Consider the following 23,062-nt stretch of genomic DNA (forward strand, 5'->3'; position numbering starts at 1 on the left):
CTTGTTTTCTGTCTTTTGGTGTGCACTGTACTCTATCATTGTTACAATGCAGCACTCAGAGTAATTACCCTGAGAGATGGAGAGGGAGAGAGGGATAGAGAGAGTGAGTGTGAGAGAGAGGGAGAGAGAGAAAGAGCATGGAGGGGGGCTGGATGAGAAAGGGCGGCAGAGCGATTGGACACAGAGAGAGAGAAACCAAGTGTGAGCAGGAGACACAGACACAGTGAGAGAGATAGAGAGAGGGGGGGGCGAGCCAGAGGAGAGGATATTGAAAGGGAAAAGAGGGCACAGCTGTAGAAAGGGATGCTGGCTGTTTCGCGTGCTCCCTCTCAGCTCGCACATCACTCAGATGGGACTGCGAGAGGAAATTTGGTGGGGAGTGGCTGCAGTCTCTCAAGGACCTGAAGGAGGACAGGCTACTGTCCCTCTGCCTGTTTGTTTCTTCAGTTGGTCAAGGCTGGCACTGGGATGCCACTATGCCAGCCATGAATAGGCCAGGGTAGGTGGAAGACATTTCTCTCTCTCTCTCTCTCTCTCTCTCTCTCTCTCTCTCTCTCTCTCTCTCTCACTCACCCTCACACACACACATACATTTTCTGTCTAACTCAGTCTCTATACTCTGCATGCACAACCTTCTTTTTTGAAAGTGTGTCTATGCTACATAATGAGGTCTTAACAGAAAAAAAGAGACCTCAGGGAATCCACCAGAGCACAGTGCATTTCTCGAGATCAATGGCGTCTTTCATGTGGGATGATGAAGCTGTTCTAAGTGGCACTCGTCTCGATAATCCGATCCCATCCTGAAGCCGCAACCAAAAGCCGCTGGGATGAGGCCTGGGCTGACCCAGGGAACACTAACTTTTATATTGTTTTCCGCAGATTCTTGACTAAAGCAGGTCTGAGGAGGCTCCTGACGTCAGACGAGGTGTGGAGCTTTGGGAGGAAGAGGACTCCAGGAGAACAAATCCAAACAGAGCAAGAGAACCTCCAGCAGACAACAGGCTCTAAAGAGTCATGTGACTCCAAGCGCAGCTTAACCTACAGCCATCGAAATCAGCCATGCCTTCAGGTCAACAATGAGAGGAAAGTGACCACTGAGGATGGAAAGCAAGTCTCACATCAACGAGAACCTTCGAAGGCAGATTCTAATCCACATGGTTATGGTGGGTGAAGTATTTTAAGTGGAATTCTTCCAAATTTCTGCATAATTATCCCTATAATGTACCTCACAAAAACATACAGTGTTTTCATTATGAGCATTAAAGTCAAAACTCAGAAGACATTCATTTGTCATTTGTAAATAAAGAATATACTAGACATAGTAAATAAAGAAACCTATTTCAGTAAGTTTATCTTCAATGGACCATTTGACCCCAACCACTTTGAAAGACTTTGTGAACATCTCAGTTATGGATCAGTTATGCAGAAATTTTGGAAAATGGATGAAATTCTAGGCTTACAATTCAACAGCTATTACATCTATAGTTAACATTTTTCACAGGGATGAAGAAGACTTTTCCCCACTCATTGTTAAAGGGGATGTAATACATTGTCAGTACTGATTTATAGCTTACATCCAGCATTTTTTGCTGACTCATGGTATTGGCTGAATGATTCAGTCCTCTCACAGTATTACAGTGACTGCAATAGTGGATAGTAAAAATATACCTGCACAAGGCACAGTAACATAGTCTGTTTTGTAGCTAGAGACACCCAACATCTTTGACAAATCTTCACTTTATTATAATTCTATGTAAAAGTCAGAGACCGGATTCAATTTATTTAATTTCTAATTAAACCATAGTTATTCAGATATTACTTAACAGATTAGATATTAGGTATTGGACTGATATTAGGAAGGGGATTGTTTTCAAGTACTGAAATTCATCAAACAGGCAAACTGGGATTAGAGGTAAAGGCCAAATTTTTGGGATTAGACACAACGTCCAGATCTCCACATCACGGAATGTCTTTGGGAATGCATGGATTGTGATTAAATGTAACTAGCCTCTACAGCTGTATTTTGAAATTGTGGAATAATGTCCCTGAGTACTTCTTTAAAAAAAGAAGAGTAAGAGCTGTAATAAATGGAAAAGAGTAGACACACTATTTGCTTAAAAATCATATTATATTTAGTTGTTTCTGAGTACTTTTCTGACTACTTTTCTGAGTACACCCTTGTTACAAAAAAAGGCACATCTTCTTCTAAAAACAATATATTTGATGGTGAATATTTTCTATATGCTTCTGTATAGCACCTTTTGGAATATGACTCTATATTTTACTAATATAGCTCTTGTACAGTTAGCATGCCCAGCTAATTATCACAGAATGTCCTTTTTTGGTTTTACAAAAAGCATTTTCAGAAAGGTTCTATATAATTATATATAACACATTCTCCTTCAATCTGAAGAACTATTTCACCATAGTGTCTCAATGGAGAACTCATATTTCAAATTTTCAGAAAAGCTGAGATGCTGTGCAAAATGTAAATGAAAACAGAATGCATTCATTCATTCATTCATTCATTCATTCAGTGTCTGAATGTCTATTATCAAATTCAGGGTCAAGTTGGGTCCCGGGCCTACTCAGAATCACGCAACACAAGGCAGAAATACACACTAGAGGGGGCAAAACAGAATGCAATGTTGTGCAAACCATTCAATCCCTATAGATAATTATAATCCCTATAGAGAATAACTTAACAAAGAATGTTATTTGAAAAATACTGTCTATGAACACAGTTTTTCACTGCATGCACAAATGAATCATACAAAGAAGAAATCATATATAAACAAGATCCAGAAATACTGCCCACGTCTCTAGCCCCAAACATATTTAAGATGGAGTGAGGGGAAGTAAAAATGTGTCCTGTGGTTTGACAAATCAAAAATTAATGGTTAACATGCACTGTGAAGGCACTGTTTATGTTGAACAGTATATACAGATTTTGGAGCAACTGCTGCTATCCAGACTCTGTCATTTTCAGGGCAAGCCTTGCTTATTTTACCATGACAATACCAGTTTACATTCTGCATGTATTTTAACAGCATGGCTCCTTAGTAAAGGAGTCCTGGTGATAACTAGTACAGACCTGCCACCCACTGAAACACATTTGCCACAAAATGTTCAGCAGCTGAAATCCTATAAAAAACAAAACTGAGAAAACATGTTACTTTCAAACCTACAGCATCTAGTATCCTCAGTTCCTAAACCTTTAAAAATTTTTGTTAAAAAAAAAAAAGGTGATGCAACACTGGTAAACATGCCCCTGTCACAGCATTTTTGGGACATGTTGCTGGCATGAAATTCTGAATGTGGAAATATATTAAAACAAACAAAAAAATCCCGAAACTTTCTCAGCCCTGCGATGGACTGAACTCCTGTCCGGGGTGTATTACTGCCTGGCACCCAGTGATTGCGAGTCCAGATCATCACAAACCAGAACTGTATAAGTGATTACAAACAATGAGTGAATGAATATAAATTTGATCAGTTTTAACATTAGAAATTGACTTATTTTCATGTAAATATATGGTTTTATTTAAATTACATGAAATGATTTGCACATTATTGCATTTTGCAGTTATTTGCATTTTGCACAATGTCCCAACTTCTTTGGAAATGGGATATGTAGAACAGTTGCCTTGAAGAACCCTTTTTAAGGAGTGTATTTAAAGGCTCTTGTGACAGAAATATATACAAATGGAGGGTGACATTTTCATTTTAATTAAACCTTTCCAGTGTTTACTAATTAAAGTTTGTCCTTCCAGAGCATGAGACTGAGAAGAGCTTCCAAAGCACTTTACATAAAGGTCATCAACATGAGAAGGTGACACCACCCAAAAGCAGTGAAGTATACTCAGGGGAAATAATACAATACCCAGCTGAAGTGGCTTGGAAATCTATAAAGAACGTGCAGCATTATACATCAGGGCAACACAACCAAACGAGTGGTGAAATCACTGAAAGGGCTCCTATTTTGTCCAGTTTGTCATCTGACATAGAGGAAGATCTGCCCTATGATTATGAAGATAGCTATCAGAAACCCAGAGAACAGAGAGAGACAATGCTTCAAGAGGCTTTGAAGAGTGTTCCGGCTTCAGATGATATAGAGTGTGGCCGAGCAATAACAGACAACACAACTCTCAATGTGGAGAACAACCAGCTGTCACAAACTGTATTGTTGCTGAACAACAACCATGAGATTTGTGGCGAATCTAAGAAGAGTGAATTGAACACAGCTTACACGCAAATATGGCAGAATACAAAAGAGTCCAGCACGGATAAACCACTCATTACTAATTTGATTCAGGCTCTGAGCAACGATCCGAAAAGTTGCGAGGAGAGCCCATCTTGTGACGATAGCTTCTCTGAAACAGAAGATAAATCTGAACCATTTTCAATTCAGAGCGAAGCATTGGTCTGGTCTGAAGAAGAGAGGGATGTTTTCAATGAAGAGAAAACTGAACCAAGTAGCTGGTCTTTGGTCTTTGCTGAGAAGTTCATTGTGGTCCAAGAACCTTCTCCATATGACCAGCAGACTATTTGTAAAGATGTTGAGGTGGGTTCCCATGATATTCCATTTCATGGAAAAGATATAAACACAGAGTGCAGCCTCTCAGAAATTCTCTCTCCTGTTGATGAAGTATTATCATATGGAAGTGCTGAGCTCCCTCCTTCTGTTAAAGGAGTTGGTTCAGGACCAAACAGCAACAGTTTAGCACTTCCAGCACCTGCCTTTGAGATCATCACATGGACAAGTGAAGAAGATCTTCCAGCTCCCCAGGACTTTGTAGAAGATGTTTCCATAAATAGTGAGAACTTTCCTAACCTTCCAGCAGACTTATCTCAGAGTAGAAAAGAGACTAGAAGTCTAGGATCAGGGAGTCTACTAGGAAATGAGGTAAATGACATTGCTGTTATTGGAGATGGCAATAAAACCCTTCCTCCTGGACAAGAAGAGGAAGACGAGGGCTCCGAGTACACTAGCTCTCTTCCAGTGGATGAGAATAACGAGATTGAAGACCCTTTATCTTCCTTTCAGATTGGAGACAGGCTTATTGTCTGCAACTCAAGAACAGGAGTCCTGAAATATAAAGGGCCCACTGCATTTGCCAAGGGGTTCTGGGCTGGTGTGGCACTTGATACTCCCAATGGGAACCATAATGGCACTTTCAGAGGTGTGAGATATTTTACATGTGAAAAAAAACATGGCGTTCTGGTCAGAGCAGAAGATGTTACTCATCTGCATAGAGATCATTGCAGTGCCCTGAATGAACATATGGATGAGGACACCTTTTCAGACAAGGACCCTCCAAATGGCCAGAATGGGAGAAATGATAATCAGCCACCTGGGAATGGACGAATGACAAGCAAAGACAGTCACAGCTCTAGTGGACTTGATCTGTCAGCTCCAAAACAGACAGGCCAGCAGGACCCTTGTGGAAATGATGCCACTAAAGAAACATCCAATGAGTTATCAAGTGGTTCCCAATCCAGTGAAAAATCTCCACTACAAGTGAGCTTTTCCTACTGTAAAACCAATATACATAGCCCATCAAAATTGTGTTTACTTAAATACTGATTTTGCCATTTAACTTGTATTAGGTTTTTAAAATTTTCTTAAAGTTTTGTATATTAAATTGTAATGTTAAAACGATTTATTGGGAAAGAGATACATGCAGGGCATTGTAATTTCCCTAAAGAAAATTACATATGAAAAATGTGTACAATTCCTCATAGTTCTTGCAACCTGATAAAAACAACATGTTTATTTGTATTTAACCCTTGTGGAAAAGATTGTGTGTCCCCAAATTTTGCACTTGTATGTGTAAAACCATAAAGGCTTTTGCTTTGTTTACATGAAAGTGCAAAATTTCATTTACGTCCACTTTAGGTTGATCATGAGCTTCTCTGTTACAATGAGGAGAACAAGCACCATGTGGAGGACTCGGATGTTCTGATAGAAAGATTAACGGAAGAGATTTTTGCAGATGCTCTAAAGAGTGTCCAGGAAACCAGGAAGAGACACAAATTGATAATTGGATCTAAGCATGACAGTAAACCTATTGATCCTGTAAGTAACTTGATTCATGCTACTATATAGCAAGCCATTGGTCAGATTTACTGTGCATTTCTCCTCACAAACCTTTTCTTCTCAGGGCTATAGAAAAAGGGAAAACAGCTGCTTCACAACTAATAAGCCATGTCTTATGGATCAGTGGCATCAGGGGCATCCTGAAACCCCTTCACTGGTCTGGGTCCAGCCTCATGAACACAGTATTGTGTACAGAGTTGTGGAGGCTACAGTGGAGGTTCTCTGTGGTGGAGCAGATGAACGTGTGCTTGAGGCTTGTGAAACACCAAGTTATTTAGTAGATGATAAAAGCCAAAAAGCCTACAGGCAGGTGAGTGCATGCTTCTAAATGAACTGTCTGGGATTCATGCAAATAAATATGGCCAGTACATACACAGTACACAGTATCAGTCAAATGTCATTACAACTATGAAGGAACACATATGGAATTATGTAGTAAACAAAAAAGTGTTAAACAACGCAGAATATGTTTTATAATTTAGATTCTCCAAAGTAGCCTTCTTTTGCTTTGATGAGATGAAAATTTTGCACACTCTCGTCATTCTCTCAATCAGCTTAATGAGGTCATCACCTGAAATGATTTTCAGTGAACAACTGTGGTCTTGTCAAGGATTAATTTGTAGAACTGCTCACCTTCTTAATGTGTTTTATACCATAACTTGGGTTGTGCAGAGGCAGGGCTGGTACACAGTGAATAGCATACAGTCAATAACCCTATTCCACCAATGACTAATGAGAAGAAGTGTCCAAACTAATATATATATATATATGTCATTTCAATAAAATTTCATCCTACCTTCATTTCAGGTCCTGTACCACTTAGCATCTGATATTCTGTATGAGGACTGTGCCAATAAAATGCAAAGAAAGGAAACCTCAGTGATATCAACTCTACAGAGTTCAGGGCAAATCTCAGTCTCCTGTTTAAAGGTAAGCTCAGGAATTGGAATCACTGAACAGCTGAAACCAATTATATTATGTGGTTATTAAACCCTGGCAGTCTAGAAGATAGGTTCAAAGCATGTTCGTTTATTAAAATTGTATAATCATTCTCTAACCTTCATGACCACTATATATGAATAGTGTGCTTCAGCGTTTCTAAATCTGTGTCTAATATATGTGTCTTTGTAATAGTCCGTGTTAAAATTTTGCAGCCACCACAACAAACTTCAAGAATCTATATGAACTGCACTCTAATTTAAAGTGTAGAGCTTGAATTTTTTTTTTCTTTCAGATAGGAAAGCTTTAAGTAAATAGTAATTTGTTGACCAGGTCTTGCATTGTTGTTCCATTTCCTATTTATCTTTTATAATTTCATACCTCCACATTTATGATTTTTTTTTTTTTTTCAGTTTTTGCTGATTTTATGTTTTTGTTCCTTTAGCAAGAGTATCATATTATATTGAATCTAAATTTCCCCTGAGAATGCACCTGCCCTTAATGGCCAATGGTTGGACTGGAAATTAAATAAATGAAGGTTAAAGTATGAATATATCTTTATCTAGGCTGCAGTGAAACGGAAAGCCCAGAAAGTGCTTAATCTGGAGCGCACTGATCAACAAATGACAGAGATGCTGCAAACACTTTGCAAGTACTGGTACGCTAAGAGGGACCGAGTGGACTACATCTTGGTTTGTAAAGAATATTTTTAGGCATCTTTTAGGGAAAAATAGTAAGCATGGGTATATGACAGCCTCAGTTTTCTTTAGTCTTATCAATCTCATCGGTCTTATTCTAGATTCAGGAGCTTAACAATGAAGAAGGTCAATGGGTGGATTACAGTTCTGACCAGATCACTGTGAAAACACGACTTGCTGAGGAGATCTTCAGGCTTCTTCTGGATGACACTATATCAGTTCTTAACCATATTTATATGAAGCAAAAATGATACCAATGTAGCACTTTTAACCTGTCATCTTGATTAATAACAAATCTCTTTTTAAGACAATCTGTTTGGTCAAATCTTTGGTATTCATGTTTGTGTGCATAGAATTTAAACTAGGATCTACATACAAATAAATTAGTGTTTGTAAACACTGTGATGTAATTCAGTTTTTAAAACAGAAACTGAAAGATATTTAAAGCTGGTATAATTAACGTTTATAGATTTTGGTGCTAGACCCCTGCAAATGACACTGCACAATGACACAGTTTTAAACCTCTCCCAGACCTAGACTTATAAAGTTACTGAAACACAGTCCTTTTCCTCATAGAGTAACAAAACACTTGTTGTTTTTAAATTACTTTCAGCCCCACATTCCTTTGTGAAATATGTAGCATGAGGCAGCTTAATTTACATTAAAACACATACTTGGTTAAGTTAAACATACGTAGAAAATAGTGTTCCTTTATTTAAATGTACTATTATCAATATTATTTTTTATACTACTAATACTACTATATTTACATCTGAGTTCCCTACAGCTAGTATCTACAAACAGAGAACTTTAGTGTGGATCCTTGTTGTATGAAGTGCTAAAACTTGAAAATCAGGTGTGCCCAATCATTAAACTCTAAGGAGCATAGTTGTCTGACATGGTTGGGCACTAATCTAAGAAAGCAACAAGAAATAACAAGCAGACAGGTTCATAAATTTTGCATTAAAGAATATGTAAAACAGAAATGTGACCAAAATGTCTCCCTATTTAAGTTTTAGCGCACTTTTGAGTGCATGTCATCTTTGTCTGAGTGTCCAAATCATTAACATCGTAACTTACTACATGAGCTGGATGTGGACCAATATGAAGTGAAAATATTTTTGTAACTCAGCAACAGACAATGGAACAAAATGGAGGCAATGTCAATCTGTTACTGCACCTCATGCACAAATATAAGTAAACAATTCTAATAATCAAATAAATATACAAGGCAAGTGGCTTGAAAGCTTACAAGCGGCTTAGCCACACGTGTTTGTTTATGTGACTGGTGCTCTCCCATTTTCATGACGAAGATGTCCAAATTATTTTGTCCAAACAAACGAGGCATTAGGGAGTCATTTTGATTACAGTACAAGTCTCCAAATTCGAGTCATAAGTTCCATTTGCTTTATTGGTTACACTGGCACTATTGTCTTTACACATCCTTCGCCTCAGGGTCACTGTCTTCTGGTTCCTGTTTTGTGCCCAATTTGGGCAGGCTCCACATCCAGGGCAACCCAGATGAGTATGAAGATGAATGAATCAATGAATTTCCTTCATGTTTTCATGAAATTTGACACATGTTAAATTATAGGTGTAATTGATATAATTAAATCATAGTTTTTTTAAATAGCTTTTTAACATGCCAAAACTCAGATCCTAACAGTGAGATGGAATCCCTGATTTATTTCCAGAAAGAGACTAATAAATGGCAAGACCAATGTATGATTAACCATGCTTTAATATTAACTTTCTCCAAAAGCAGCCACATTTTAATTGCATTAATGTGAATGTACTCATTTCAAAACTGTCACCAAACAACACAACATAACTCACCAACATAAAATCTGCAAGTTCATTAAAGGTTTACATTTTGTACGTTTACCAAACTCTTCACTCAATGGCAGCGCAGTTGGAATTAGATGCGCCAATTTACGCAGGCGAGATCTGTGTTTTATGCGCGGGATCAGCGCCGCTAGGATGTTCTCGAAGGCGCCCGGGTTGACTCCAGCAGCATAGCTCACAAACGCAGGAGGGCGGTTAATGGGTCCGGGACTGAGAAGCGTTGGCTGTTCTACCTTAAATTCAGTCCGAATGGCCTTTAATACCTATTTAAAAGTGGTTATTTTTGCGGCCGTGTTTAGGTCCGGCCAGACCGCACGGTTATACAGTGAGGAAGACCCAGTGGTGATATTAAATAGTGAGAGTCTAAAGCAGACCTTGTTCAATTCGTCCACTGCCTGGCTGGTCCAGTTCTACTCCTCCTGGTGTGGACACTGTATCCAGTACTCTCCCACATGGAAAGCTCTGGCTGGAGACGTGAAAGGTAAGTGGACAGGTTTATATGGTCGAAACCAGATTGTTTCCCTTCTTTTTTCGTCCCTAGCTTCTCTAGCCATCACTGAATTTTCTCCTGCACGTAGTGATAGCAGCAGTAGTTCGGAAGCCAAAGTTAGCTTCTTATTTTCGAAAATTCAGTTCCACCTTAAATAGTGCAGCTGTTACGTTAGAGCGCCTCTGCCCGCTGAATGTAAATCCCGCACAGTTTAAGGTGGAATATCAAATTCGAAAGAGACGCTGGAAAATAAATAATGAGCGGTTCCCATATGTCCTGGAAGACCTGGGACAGAGACTATATTTCACTCTTGAAACCACCTGGACATTTACTAAATTGCTTCTGGAAATATCAGTCTTTTACATCAGATACATTTAAAATTATGTTATACATGGACTAATGTTAACTGTTTATCTAAATAGTTTCGTGACAGAGAAAATACTTTTAAGTTCTATAATGTTAAACTATACTATAATGCAATATCTTGGAACATTGGCTGTGTTCATAATCTTACGTCCAGGCAAAATAGTGTACCAGAGAGTGTGTAAACAAACAGTAGTGTGTATTTTAGTACAGTATATTATGAAGTAATATAATGTTGTCTTGTTTTATTGCGCCTGTCCAGAAGCATTTTGTTTATTGTATTTTATAATGAAACATTGTGGTTTTTTTTATCTTTGTTCAGCACAAGTACTATATCTACACCTTTCTGAAGATAAGGCCTGCCTTATTTACACAGCTGCTGAGGTTTCCATGATAGAGTAGATTGTGCTGCAAGAGTTTTCACATTTATTTTCAGTGTTTTCTTTCTCATAAAAATGCGCAGAATCTTAATCTGATCTCTAATTTAGCAGCTTTGAAAATAACCGATTGGCAACTCAAAAGTGTCCAAAGATTTGAATGTGTGTGTGGTGCACTGAGATGGAACCCCTTCCATGTGTGTTACCACCTTGTATGTTTACAGACAATAAATTCATGAATAAACCCTTTGAAACGTCCCCTTTGAAAGATAGAGCAGAAATATTGGTCAGTTGGAGTTACAGTTACTCTTGAGAAACTCATCAATGTGTTTCCACCCAAATGTGTGAAAGCCTCAGTGCTCCTATTGTTTGTTAGATTACCCAGTGATTAGTCAGATGATCACCTGGAGAGCAGCAGTTTCAGTAAGCAGCTTGGAGAAAGCAGAGGAGAAAGCCCACCTTACTGAGGTTTGCAAAATGCCCTCTGTTGGATGAGTAATTGGATTACCAACCTGACCCCCTCTATGCTCATTAGACTGCCTTACAGGCCCAGGACAGTACTGATTAATGCAGAGCTAGACTGTGCCATGTGCCTGTGTAAAACTGTGTGAACAGGTCAAGCTGATTTGCCTTTGGAAGGCACCATGTGCTGGGTGCAGCCGAGGGTAATGATGCTGGAAAGGTCTGAGGTTTAACACATTTGGCCAAAAAGTGAATGAAACTATTGGCAAGATGTCTCTGAGTTGCTAAAAGTAAGCTACTTGCTGAATGTGAAATTTATCTGCATGTGTGTGACATTCAAATGCTTGAAGTGACAGGACGTCAGGACGAATGCTCTTTAAGGGGCTGTTTCTGCTTTAGCTGACAGAGATTCAGGGGAATTTTATACATAAATTGAAGCATTTAGGGACAATTGTCTAAACCTAGATTTAAAAGAATTTCTAATGTTAATTCTCCATTTCGGGAAGGCTCCAGACCAACTGTGACCCTGAACTGGATAAACAGTTACAAACAATGAATGAATGAATTAATGAAGTCTCCATTGCCTTTAGGGATGGGTGGAATGATGGTAATAAATTATCACAATTTTAAGGGAATTTTATTTTTATTTTTTATTTGATAAATATTACAGTATGTGAATTATACAACTGACATTATACAAATGACAAATTCAAGTTTTTAACTTGATGATACATGATTAACCACATTCCAAGAGGAACTGTTGTTTCATAGTCAGACAGATTTTTATTTGTTAGTTAACTGTTTAATCATTTACACATCTACTAATATATTCATCAGAATGTGCTCACCATCTATGTGCTATTTTATTTTTGATGTATTTTTATTGTTTATTTCAAGGCCTTTTTCCTGTGTAAATTTGCATACAGGGGAAGTTTTGTGCTTTGTTCCTGGAATATCATATTTAAGGAACAGAGAGTGTTGGAATGTATGTTTTGCACATTTGTTTAAGAACAGGAAAGTGGAAAGGGCTGGGTTTGGTCTGTCCTGTGACACAATCATGAGAGCTATTGAATGCATTAAGTCTGGCTTTGTTGGCACAAGCTGTCAGCTGGGTGGCTCGTGAGTGGCCGCCTACCAGCTGTTACCCTCACAATAGAGGTCTCATGGCCCCATTGTCCCACTCAACCCTGCCGTGCATTCCCCCGCAAACCCAGCAAATACTGAGACTCCTCCAGCATGTGAAAAATATACCCAAGGGAATTGGATGGATCGTTTCTTAGAGACAGATGATACCCTTGGGTAACCCCCTTTTTTTCCCCCTTCATCCTAAACCCTTGATTTTGCACAAAGCACCCACTGCCATGTTTTTCCTCAAGGGTTCATCTTTTCACAGCCCATCTGCTCCTTTAAACTTTTTTTATTACATATTTTTCTATGGGTTAATTGGTTAAACCACATGTTGGTTTACTGCTATTTTGTGTGTTTATAGATGATATGAAGAAGTTGAACATATAGGCAGAACCCATTATTATGACTGAGATTGTGCACACCAGATGCACTATGATGAATCACTATTATTAACTTCAGTTTTTGCTGAGGCCTGTTCTTAAGAGACAGGATGGTGGCTGGAGACAAAATACTTTGTTATTCAAAAATACATTTATATAAACTTGGGAAATATCTGAAGTTAGTGGTACACTTGGGATGGCAAGAAAAACTGTATGTTTTAAGCTCTTAACAATTAATTCTGAATTTTCTTGCACCACAGACTGGTCCCAGGCCATCCGGATTGGAGTCCTGGACTGTGCACATGAGAAGAATTTTGACATATGTAAAGAGTTTAGCATCCACTTCTACCCTACTTTCCGGGTAGGTTAATGTGCAAGTTAAAAATTAAATTAATTTATAAATCTCTGTGTCATAGTAAATTTGCTGTTTATAATTATGTGTAGTACTAGAAAATATGAGGCCACAAATCATGAACATGTTTCCCAAAAGCCATGCTACAAAAAGCTGGCTGCTAAATGGAACTGTCCTTTTTGTACTGTTTGTAATAAGATATGATAAGATAATCATCCAAATGCTTTGTGAAAACTGAGCTTTAAATGAATATTATTGTTTTAGGGCTAAATGTCCTGTTTTCTTTTTATTGAGTTGTACTAACTTTTACTACTTCTCTACATAAAATTATTCAGATGAATTTGTTATGACAGTAGTAAAGTATGTATTAAGTGCTTAATAACTACATAATACAATTCCTTCTTCCCCAGTACTTTAAAGCACACGTCACTACACCGGACATTGGAAAAACATACAGAGGTGCACCTAAATTCCACTTCATATTGAGTTTGAATTTAAATTTGAAATAAAGTTTTCTTCACGTCATAAACATTTATTCTGTTTTGGTTCATGTTGGTGATTGCTAGGTGCTGATCGGGAACTTCAGACAATGAGACAGCTTATGGTAAACTTCCTTCAAAACCACACGAGACAAGACTGGCCTGCTAGCTGCCCTCCACTGGAACCTGCCAGGTTTGTTCAAAAGCATGTTGAGCAAAATACCAAAATACTAAAATATTTAAGAACAGTTCAACCCCCTACTTACATACGCTTGGACAGTTAGCGTCCCTTCCTCAGCCTCTTCTCTTTTTACTGTTGTTTTAACATTCAGCGAGTCAACCTTCAGCAAGAAAAGGAACTGTCATCCATTATTTTTTTTGTCTGGGCTTTTCACAGGACTGAGGACATTCTGTCCTTGATGGGCCAGAAATCAGAGCACTATACTGCAGTTATCATAGAGGATGGAGACTCATACGTGGGAAGAGAGGTATGGATAGTGACAGCAGGCTGGTTTTTTTATTCCAGCAGAAGTTGAAACAAAACAACAGATCATTTAACGTGTGCAGAAAAGAGAGGTTCATCATTTCTGGAGATGATGATGAATGCAGTGCTTTCAGAAGTAATCAGTGCGGAACATTTTGTTGTATTTTTGGCCTTTCCTTTTGCTTAGGTAATATTGGACGTCATTCCATATCAGGGTGTGGTAGTGAAGAGGGCTTTAAGTTCAGAAAAGTTTCTTATGGAGAAGCTAGGCATCACCACAGTCCCTACAGCCTACCTCTTCCACCCCAATGGAACACACGCAGTCATGGAAGTGTAAGTATTCAAGCCCCTTATGGTTATACACATTTATCTAGAGGGTCTGTGTATTGACACTATAAATGCTGTTTGAATGCTTTCTACATAGCTTAACTGTAATTTGCATTGCGCTGCAGTATTTGTGTTATGCACTTAACTACCACAAATATATCTGTATAAAACTACAGTGTGCTTAAATGGGGTTGTTTGATTGCTTATTTTGGGAAATTAGAAATGACTGGGATCAAGGCAGTTTCACACCCTGGACAGGCCAACTTTTCATCACAGGACACATTCACTCACAGGATCACACCTGCTGACTATTTATTTATTTAATGACCAATCCATCTATCAAGTATTTTTGGACTGTGAGAGGAAACTGGAGCACCCACAGGAGACCTATGCGGACACAGGGAGAACACACCAAACTCCTCACAGTCACCTGAGTAGGGTCCCGAACTAACATCCAGAGGACCCTGGAGCTGTGAGACAGGGACACTACCTGTTGCATATGCCTCCCTCAGTACAGAAGCTGAAATTGTTAATGATACCATGGTGTTAAAAGCACTTTATTAACATTCCCACAAGAATACCAGTTTATCCCCATTCACTGAAAATGATTTGTCACATAGCCCAAAACCCAGGCATTTACCGTGTTACCACTCCTATTATCATGCATCTTTCTAGTATGTTCAAAACTATTATCAATACATTGATGAAAGAAAATGATAAAATAAATAACTTTACAGTTCATAACAGGAATTAAAGTGGCCATAAACATGAGTATTAGCTAGCTAACTAACTATCTGACCAGTACTACATGCCTCCTCTCCAGACTCTTCCAAATAACAAATTTGATCCGAAGCTAAGCGTGGTCAGTTTTGTATTTGTTGCTGTTTTGTCACTTTATTGCTTGAGTTAACAAAGAAATGCTCCCACACATTTGAGGGTTTTGGTCACTGTTGTCTATTTCACTCCAGTAAGCAGTAATATCTACAAGTTTGATCATTTCAAGTTAGCATGAAAAACACTTGTGATTAGTTGGCTCCTTTTTTCACAATTCATTTTTGCCATCTACATTGATTGCACATAATGTTTCATGCAGAACTCAAAATCAACATATAGCCGACAGTAGTACACGCAGGCTGCAGGTTCTCCAACCCTGGGTCGTGCTGTCCTGTCTAATGTAGTATAATTTCTCCTGGTGTATTCACAGGCAGAAGAGACTTCGCTTTTTCTACTCCTCTTTTCTCAAAATGCTGCCAGGAGTGCATAGGAAGCAGTCCACTTCAGTCCAACAGCCAACACACGATGGTAGTAAAGGCCATGCCTCAAATGAGGTGTGGAAAGAGTTTGACAAGTAAGTGTGATCTTATATTGAATCTTTTTTTGTATTGTTTTTGAGTAGGAGAAGGGTTGAATAATTTTCTTCATTTGAGAAAATAATCTAAACTTAAAATTTAAACTCTAATGTCGGTAAGAGCCACAAATTTACTGAAAAAATGTAAAAGATAAAAATAAAACAAAACAAATCTTCACAAGTAAAACCTGTTTTGAGACATGACCTGACACAAGGTTTTAAAAGATATAATACGGTGTAGGTTACTTAAGTTGACACTAAGTAGATTTGTTTTATATATATATATATATATTAAGGCAGGGAGCCATGACCATAGAGTGAAAAAGATTTATTTTTAAAAAATGGTCACATACTTGATAATCAAGGCACAGTAAACTGGAATGAAACCTCACGTGAAATATTGTCAGTCAGTGAATGGTTTGTCTCTCCTTTAGGTCTAAAGTGTATATGATGGACCTGGAGTCTGGCTTGAATTACCTACTGAGAGTAGAACTGGCAACTCACAAGACCTTGGAAGGAGAAGAGTTGAAAACTTTTAAAGATTTTGTCACTGTAGTGGCTAAGGTAGGACCCATAAACACTCACATCTGAAGTCATTGTCCTTTGTGGAATTTATTGTTCTTCTCATTGCTTCATGTTCTTCTAATCACAGCTGTTTCCTGGGCGACAGTCTGTGGTCAAGCTTTTGGAGACTTTACTGGATTGGCTTGTTAGTTTACCTCTGGAAAAGATCCCTTATAATGCCATCCTGGACCTGGCCAACAACAATATGCGGGTGAGACATGATCACATGTGATACTTCCCTAAAAGTCTCATTGCCTCTAAAAGTATGTCATGGAAGTAAACAAATTCTACTAAATAAAAAAATAAAAAGTGAACAGTTTTGTGTAACAGCTTTTTATCAATAATTTGTGTGTAGTCTGCAATATACAAAAATATTTTCAGACAAATAGACAAAATTTGTCATAAATATTAAATTGTGATGTATAACATTGTTATGAAGAGTATGTTTTGTAATACATTTTTCCAGCTGCCAAAAGATCCTCTGAACTGTGAGGTTGTTAAGGAGTCAAAATTCAAATGTTGTTATATGTACGCTAACATTAGCGTGTTTTCCACGCAACATGTTTTTGCGAATTATGAAAATGACATCGATTTAAAAAAAAAAAAAAATGGATAATGAATGAAAAAGGTCTAAAAAAAAAAACACCCAAATATCACAAAATAGTTTTACACACAAATGACTTGGAAAAGTTTGGCTCTCTATGAAGTGCTAATGCACAAAAGAGCAATGGTAAGGGTTTTTCGAATAAAATATTATGCTTCAGTTAGTTTGTTCTTACAGCACCCTGAAGGCCCAGACTGCACGACCACCCAAGCTTTTTATTATAGTGCATCTATTTTGATTGCTGTACACATACAGCACTGTGCAAAAGTCAGAGACCACAGCATTTATTTACTTTCCTATAAAAACATTAAGAACAAGCTTATAATATGATACAGATGCCCCGACCAATAAATATTTAATCAAGCGTTATTACAAGTATGTTTTTCATACAAGTGACTGTAAAATGCAAATGCCCACTCAAATCTCTCCATCTCCCTGGTTTTCATGCCGCCCCTGATCACAGGAGGGCACGTCATCAGAAGTTTATTTGCAACACAACCCATGTCACATTTTTTCTGCTTATATTTCTTTATTGCATATAACATTTGCTGGCGATTAGGACTGAAACTCAGCTGCAAGTTCCTGAATTATATATGTTTAAATTTTTTTTTCTCTTTGATCTCTTGTAAAATCAGTAAATAAATGTTTGAAAGAAGGAAACCCAGCTACGTGCTTTGTAATGTGCTTTCAGTCTAATGCCAAAACGCTTCACAACAAGCCCCATCAAATGTGGTAGTTTTGGTATTAGTAGCTTTATAGCTAGTACTAGTAGTAGATTACAGTGTATGCATCTGGTGTTAAATTATAGAGTTAAAGTTACAGTCTTAAATTTTGTTCTGTGTAATTTGAGTACACGAGCATTGCCTTGCTTGTAGAATGGGCATAGAAACATTGTTATTTCAATTTCTTAACAACCTTATAATTCAGAAGTTACAGTGAATTTTAGAGGGAAAAACGTATGTAAAAATCTGAGCATTGGTGTGTTATTTACTACACGGTAGTTAAGTTCCTAAAGTACAAGTAAAGGCAGGAGTTCCTATGATTCCAACTGTCCATTTGAACTTTTATGGATGTTCCCCAATGAATGATTCTTGTTTAAGCTTAATATTTTTCTTGAACCTTTATGTACAGTCAGTTGTATTGTTTTGCTGGAAGAAGTGGTCTTGTGTGACAGTTGTACTGTTCTGTTTTGTGTCAGATCTCAGGGCTGTACCTGAGTGAGCGTGTGCAGTGGGTGGGCTGCCAGGGCAGCAGCATGGCTCTGAGAGGATATCCCTGCTCCCTCTGGACTCTGTTCCACGTGCTCACTGTACAGGCTGCCAGCCGGCCAGACGCTCTCGCCAACACCGGTACCAGCAGCCAAATGCTTTCAGCTTTTACTCCAACAAGTGGTTTGAGCTTGTGTTTTTACATGAAGCAGTACGTTTTCCCTAAATTGCACAGGGAGAGGGAGTTGGTTTGTAAATCCTTTGAAAAGGATTTTCTCATTTCTTGTGTTAGGACTCAAATCATATGGTTGCAAACCAACCCTCTTTATGTTTTCAGAAAGCTGTAGTCTGCTCCTTTCTTTTCATCATAATTTACCAACTCTACTGTTCTTATGAATTGCTCAAACTGGGAAGGAAACTTTAGGGGTTGTGTTCTGATTATATTACGCCAAAGCTGTAATTTCCTGCTTGATGGTTTTCCTTCCTTCTTTCTATCAGCACTGGAGGATGATCCATTGGCAGTGCTTCAAACAATGCGGCACTACATTGTAACTTTCTTTGGCTGTCGCGAGTGTGGCAAGCACTTTGAGGCAATGGCACAGGAGTCTATGAACCAAGTAAAGTCTCTGGATGAGGCAGTGCTCTGGCTGTGGAGGAGACACAACCAAGTTAATGCAAGATTAGCAGGTAGGGCTGTACAAATAGAATACACTTTGTGCACACCTTTAAAATACTATGCACTTTGGTATTGTATTAAGGTGTATAAATATATAATTAGAGCTGTCAATATCAACTATTGGAGAAATCAAGTAATGTAGCAATGATTGATTAATCTGTTATTTATTTATTTTTAGGCTAAGCAGTTAATAATGAGCTTAACTGAAAAATAACTAGCAGTGTTTTATATTCAACTCCAACAGTAGTGCAGCTCTACTTGAACATATTTTAGGCATTTAAAACGTACAAACATTTAATGCTAATTCTCATACATATGAATGCTAAAAAGAAACATTCTGTATTTGCATTCTTAAGATCTCGCTGATGTTTATTTTTTGTGTGTGTGTGTTTCGGTAAAAAAAAATTCATGAGGTTTCCTTGCTAATATCTGAGACTGCAAATAATTCACCAAGCCATTTTATTAAGAACATGTATTTTAACCATTTCTTTAATCGAATGCTCTCTTACTTGTAATCAATATTAATACTGTATTTGAATTAACTTGTGGTAAACTAACTATGGTTTATTCCATATAGGATCAATGAGTGATGATCCCATGTTTCCTAAAACGCAGTGGCCTACTCCTGACCTATGTCCTACGTGCCATGAAGAGCAGGATGGGCTTCACGTGTGGAATGAAGTAATGGTGCTCGCTTTTCTCAAAAGACACTATGGTGCTAGTAACATATCCCCCAAATACACCAGCGATAACCATCCAGAACCAGGGCCTCCTGCTCCTAACAAAGCCATAGCTGCTATGCCATCCAATATTTACATTAAAGAACTGAAGCCATCTGCCGAAAGTTCTCCTAAACATCTCAAGCGAACTGACCTCAATGGAGCCGGTGATGGGGGCTCTGGTATCCTGAAGGATCCCAGGACTGGTGTCTCGTTCTTGGGACTGGGCTTCTCCAGCGTAGACATGAGTCTGTGTGTGCTGCTTTATGCGTTCTCCTGCGTGTTCCTCATGCTCATGTTTTTCTTCTTTCGTGTACGCTCCAAGAGGTGGAAAATCAGAAGCCACCGGCCATTCGTATAGCAAACAAACACCGGTTTCCATAATCTTTCCCAGAGATTGTAAGTGATTGTAAAATAGCAACCTGCCAGAGTTTGAAGGAAATTTTTAACTTATTTGTTTATTATTGTTTGTGCTGTTTTGTGATATTTACTGTGAAGAGATGATCTCCAAATGTTGAACTTGATTTTAAATAAGACCAACTAGAAGGAAAACAGCATAATGTTTTAGGCCTTGTTGTGAGGCCAGCGTCTTGAAAGTGGAGGTTTTTCACTCCCAGATGCGGTCTGAAAGGTGATAAATATTTTAGTAATGGAAAAAAAACTGGACTACTAAGGTAACAGAGGTCTATTTTTATGAAAATACTATGTATTACAAAGTTATTTATAGAGATTTTTAATAAAGCAGTGTGCGCCCCTGAATTGTTGATGGACTAAAACACTCAGTGACCCCATATTTATATATGAAATTTCTGAACATTATGTCATCAATCAAAAAAGCTTAGCCGTTAACCCTTTAAACACTGCCTTTCAATGCCCTGCATTTACAGTAGGAAAAAAAGAGAAATGGGTGTTTCGTTTATGACTTGCATATTGACTCATCTTCTTGGACCTTTTGGCTTCTTTCTTAATGCTGTTTACTGGACCTCATCGTTAAGTTAATCCTGTTTACTTGGTGATCTATAACGTAATGTTACTCTCAAATCTGTGTCAGAGCATTATCCAGTAGATTGAAGACTGAATGTGTTATATTTTGGTTTTAATTTGCACCGCATCTTGTGTAGTTTAGACAGTGTCTCCTTGCATTCATCATCATTTCCTCAAGTGCTGTCTTCTGGTAATTTGTTCTTCTTAATATTGACAGTTCCCTATGACTGATTTTGGTTTCTGCTCTGTAATGTTTCCCACCAGGGCATTTAACGATATCATTGCTTATGGTGTTTAACACGTTTATTTATTTTATTTTTTTCTTCTGTCACAGCTAAAGTGACACTTTATTAAGAGCACATTTTTAATTATGAAAATGGAATGATCTCTTAAGTCTCATGAGAATCAAAACCAATGAGAATTGTTTCTTTTTCGGTTGAAATGAACTTGTTTTATTTTTTATTTTTTTTATTTTAAGTTCTTTAATTTAGTAATTGGTACATTGATGTGCACATACAGATTTCAGACCAGATTTTAACCTTTCATTATAACATTTCATTTTCCAAGCATTTTTTACTTTAAACCTGTCATTCATGCCCTCTTTCTGCACTCAGAATTTATTGTAATTCTTAAAGGGATATGCCACTGATATTTCAAAATTTCTGCATAACCTAAATTTTTTTTAGCTCATTTAGAGATGTTTGACATGGAAATTCTAGAAATTCATTTTAGAGACTGAAAGTGTCTTATGTGTTTAATGGCTGTTACAGCTACATGAAGAAAGTGTTTGTCCTTTTATTGTTTATATGATAGACCTTTCAGTTTTAAGGAAGCTTTAATTTTATTGTATTTTGATACATTCAAATGAAACAACCTTTGCCCATCATCAAAATAACATTTAAAATAAACAGAAAATGTGTAATTTCATTGGGTGATCAGCTTGTAAATGCAGACAATTTGAACAAAAATGTTGTAAATCCCTTTTCGTGCTGCTGTAATATTATTTATCAGCATTAATTGCAAACAGGTTTGATTTACTTTGTTTTTTTTATATATTTTCCATGTTTCTGTTGAAGTAACTCTGATAAACCGTATTTGTTTTTTAAGAAAAGCCTTATTAATTCCTGCTTCTGTGTCAGGACAGAAGATAAGAAAATGGTTTATAATGGCACAGAGATGTGGCCTTTTCAGCTGCTCCAAATTAACATTGTGTCTTTTTTCTTATTTTAAATGTTTTAAGGACAGAGTATTTTTTATGTGTGGAGTGTTGCCTGGGTTTGTTGTGTGTATATGTAGTTGGTCTTGTCCTCAGAGAGGAACTGTGTCAATTTTTGTATGATAATGTAAGTTGTCTTTGAAAATAAAAATATTATTGACTACATTGCAAACAGTAGACTGAGTTCTTCCTTGAGCTTTGGGAACAGGCCGTCCGTGCAGTGCACTGTAAGGAAGCAGCCCAATAGCCCCCCTCCCTCCAACAATGTTCTCAGGACGTTTTTCACTGCGGCAAGGCTGCGTCTGTCCTCCAGTGGGCAGTGTGGAGCCTCCTCCTCTCTTTCTCAGCCCAGACTGCAGTCTCTACTCTCTGGGGACGTCATACATGTGACCATGCAATCTCTCCATCTCCTGCTCACATCCCAGCCGTCAGCCGAACAGATGCTGATTTTTCAGCATCCTACTGTCTGCTGCATCCTATTGCACTTGTGTTCTGCACTTTGAGCAAAGAGATTTGCCTCAAAGCAAGAATTATTGATTCTGGATCTAGGAGAAAAGTTTGTTTCTGAGCACTGAGATGTGAAAAAAAAAAGTTTCAAGCTTTTGTAAAAGAACATCTTGTCTCTTTTCTTTTTTTCTTTTCTTTTTTTTTTTTAGCTGACACAGTTTTACTGGGTTTTATTATTATAATTTTTTTTTCAAAAGACCAGACAGTCGAGTGAGCTCGGCTCCTGCAGTATTTACAAGGGCGTATGTCTGACATACATTATTTATATATTATAATTTTTCTTCCCCTCCCTCTAATATTGGAGAAGAATATTACAGACGGTTTTGAACATGTCTTCTTAAATAGTGCTGACTCATGCTCTATCGGCGTCTTAGCCTTAAAAGGCAATGAGTCAAAGGCAGAGCCCCAGTGCACCCCCCACCCCACCCCACCCCCAAAACTACTGTGCTGAGTGATGCTGCTTTACCACCCTAGTGCTCCATATAGCCTCCCTCTCACTGCAGTGCTACGCCTGTGCACCTCACGAATCATGACAAAACTCACATAAACGCCCTGCTGGACGCCTAAAAAGCCTGCCGTCTGCCATTTCAGATAGAGACGTGACGGCACAAGCAGGTCGGAGGCTGAGTCTGCTTGTGTTTTTCTTTCTTTACCCCCCCCCCCCCCCACACACACACACACACACACACCACCCCTCCTGTCTGGCTGTTATCTGTCTGATGCCGTGTTGGCACATCTGATTGGGTATGCAGACTCTGTACTGAGCATGCCAGCCTGTGACAGGGACTGCATTGCAGCGTTGCTCTCTCCTG

General features: G+C 38.2%; 2 protein-coding genes across 2 annotated transcripts; both read left to right on the forward strand.

Moving 5' to 3' along the window:
* Window positions 1–308: 308 nt before the first annotated feature.
* Window positions 309–8,100, forward strand: LOC136677443 (centrosome-associated protein 350-like). Its single transcript, XM_066654965.1, has 8 exons — window positions 309–499; window positions 880–1,163; window positions 3,774–5,521; window positions 5,900–6,079; window positions 6,165–6,410; window positions 6,908–7,030; window positions 7,606–7,731; window positions 7,839–8,100. The coding sequence occupies exons 1-8, from the start codon at window positions 477–479 to the stop codon at window positions 7,986–7,988; spliced, it is 2,880 nt and encodes a 959-aa protein (XP_066511062.1). The 5' UTR covers window positions 309–476; the 3' UTR covers window positions 7,989–8,100.
* A 1,677-nt stretch (window positions 8,101–9,777) lies between these two features.
* LOC136676770 (sulfhydryl oxidase 2-like) lies at window positions 9,778–21,900 on the forward strand. The gene is made up of 12 exons (XM_066653985.1): window positions 9,778–10,063; window positions 13,043–13,143; window positions 13,545–13,593; window positions 13,701–13,806; window positions 14,011–14,101; window positions 14,285–14,430; window positions 15,629–15,772; window positions 16,207–16,336; window positions 16,425–16,547; window positions 18,139–18,289; window positions 18,647–18,835; window positions 19,402–21,900. Exons 1-12 carry the CDS (start codon window positions 9,781–9,783, stop codon window positions 19,902–19,904), a joined length of 2,016 nt encoding a protein of 671 aa, XP_066510082.1. The 5' UTR covers window positions 9,778–9,780; the 3' UTR covers window positions 19,905–21,900.
* The last annotated feature ends 1,162 nt before the right edge of the window (window positions 21,901–23,062 follow it).

Source organism: Hoplias malabaricus, chromosome X2 (genome assembly GCF_029633855.1).
Source record: "Hoplias malabaricus isolate fHopMal1 chromosome X2, fHopMal1.hap1, whole genome shotgun sequence".
Classification (NCBI taxonomy): domain Eukaryota; kingdom Metazoa; phylum Chordata; class Actinopteri; order Characiformes; family Erythrinidae; genus Hoplias; species Hoplias malabaricus.

Bases quoted from the DNA above. Each gene is read 5' to 3' on its own strand.
- LOC136677443 (XM_066654965.1), top strand. From the start codon at position 477: ATGCCAGCCATGAATAGGCCAGG. The intron at 5,522-5,899 runs GTGAGCTTTTCC...CGTCCACTTTAG, and splicing joins GTGAAAAATCTCCACTACAA to GTTGATCATGAGCTTCTCTG. The intron at 7,031-7,605 runs GTAAGCTCAGGA...ATCTTTATCTAG, and splicing joins TCTCAGTCTCCTGTTTAAAG to GCTGCAGTGAAACGGAAAGC.
- LOC136676770 (XM_066653985.1), top strand. From the start codon at position 9,781: ATGGGTCCGGGACTGAGAAGCGTTGGCTGTTCTACCTTAAATTCAGTC. The intron at 14,431-15,628 runs GTAAGTATTCAA...GTGTATTCACAG, and splicing joins ACACACGCAGTCATGGAAGT to GCAGAAGAGACTTCGCTTTT. The intron at 18,290-18,646 runs GTACCAGCAGCC...TCTTTCTATCAG, and splicing joins AGACGCTCTCGCCAACACCG to CACTGGAGGATGATCCATTG.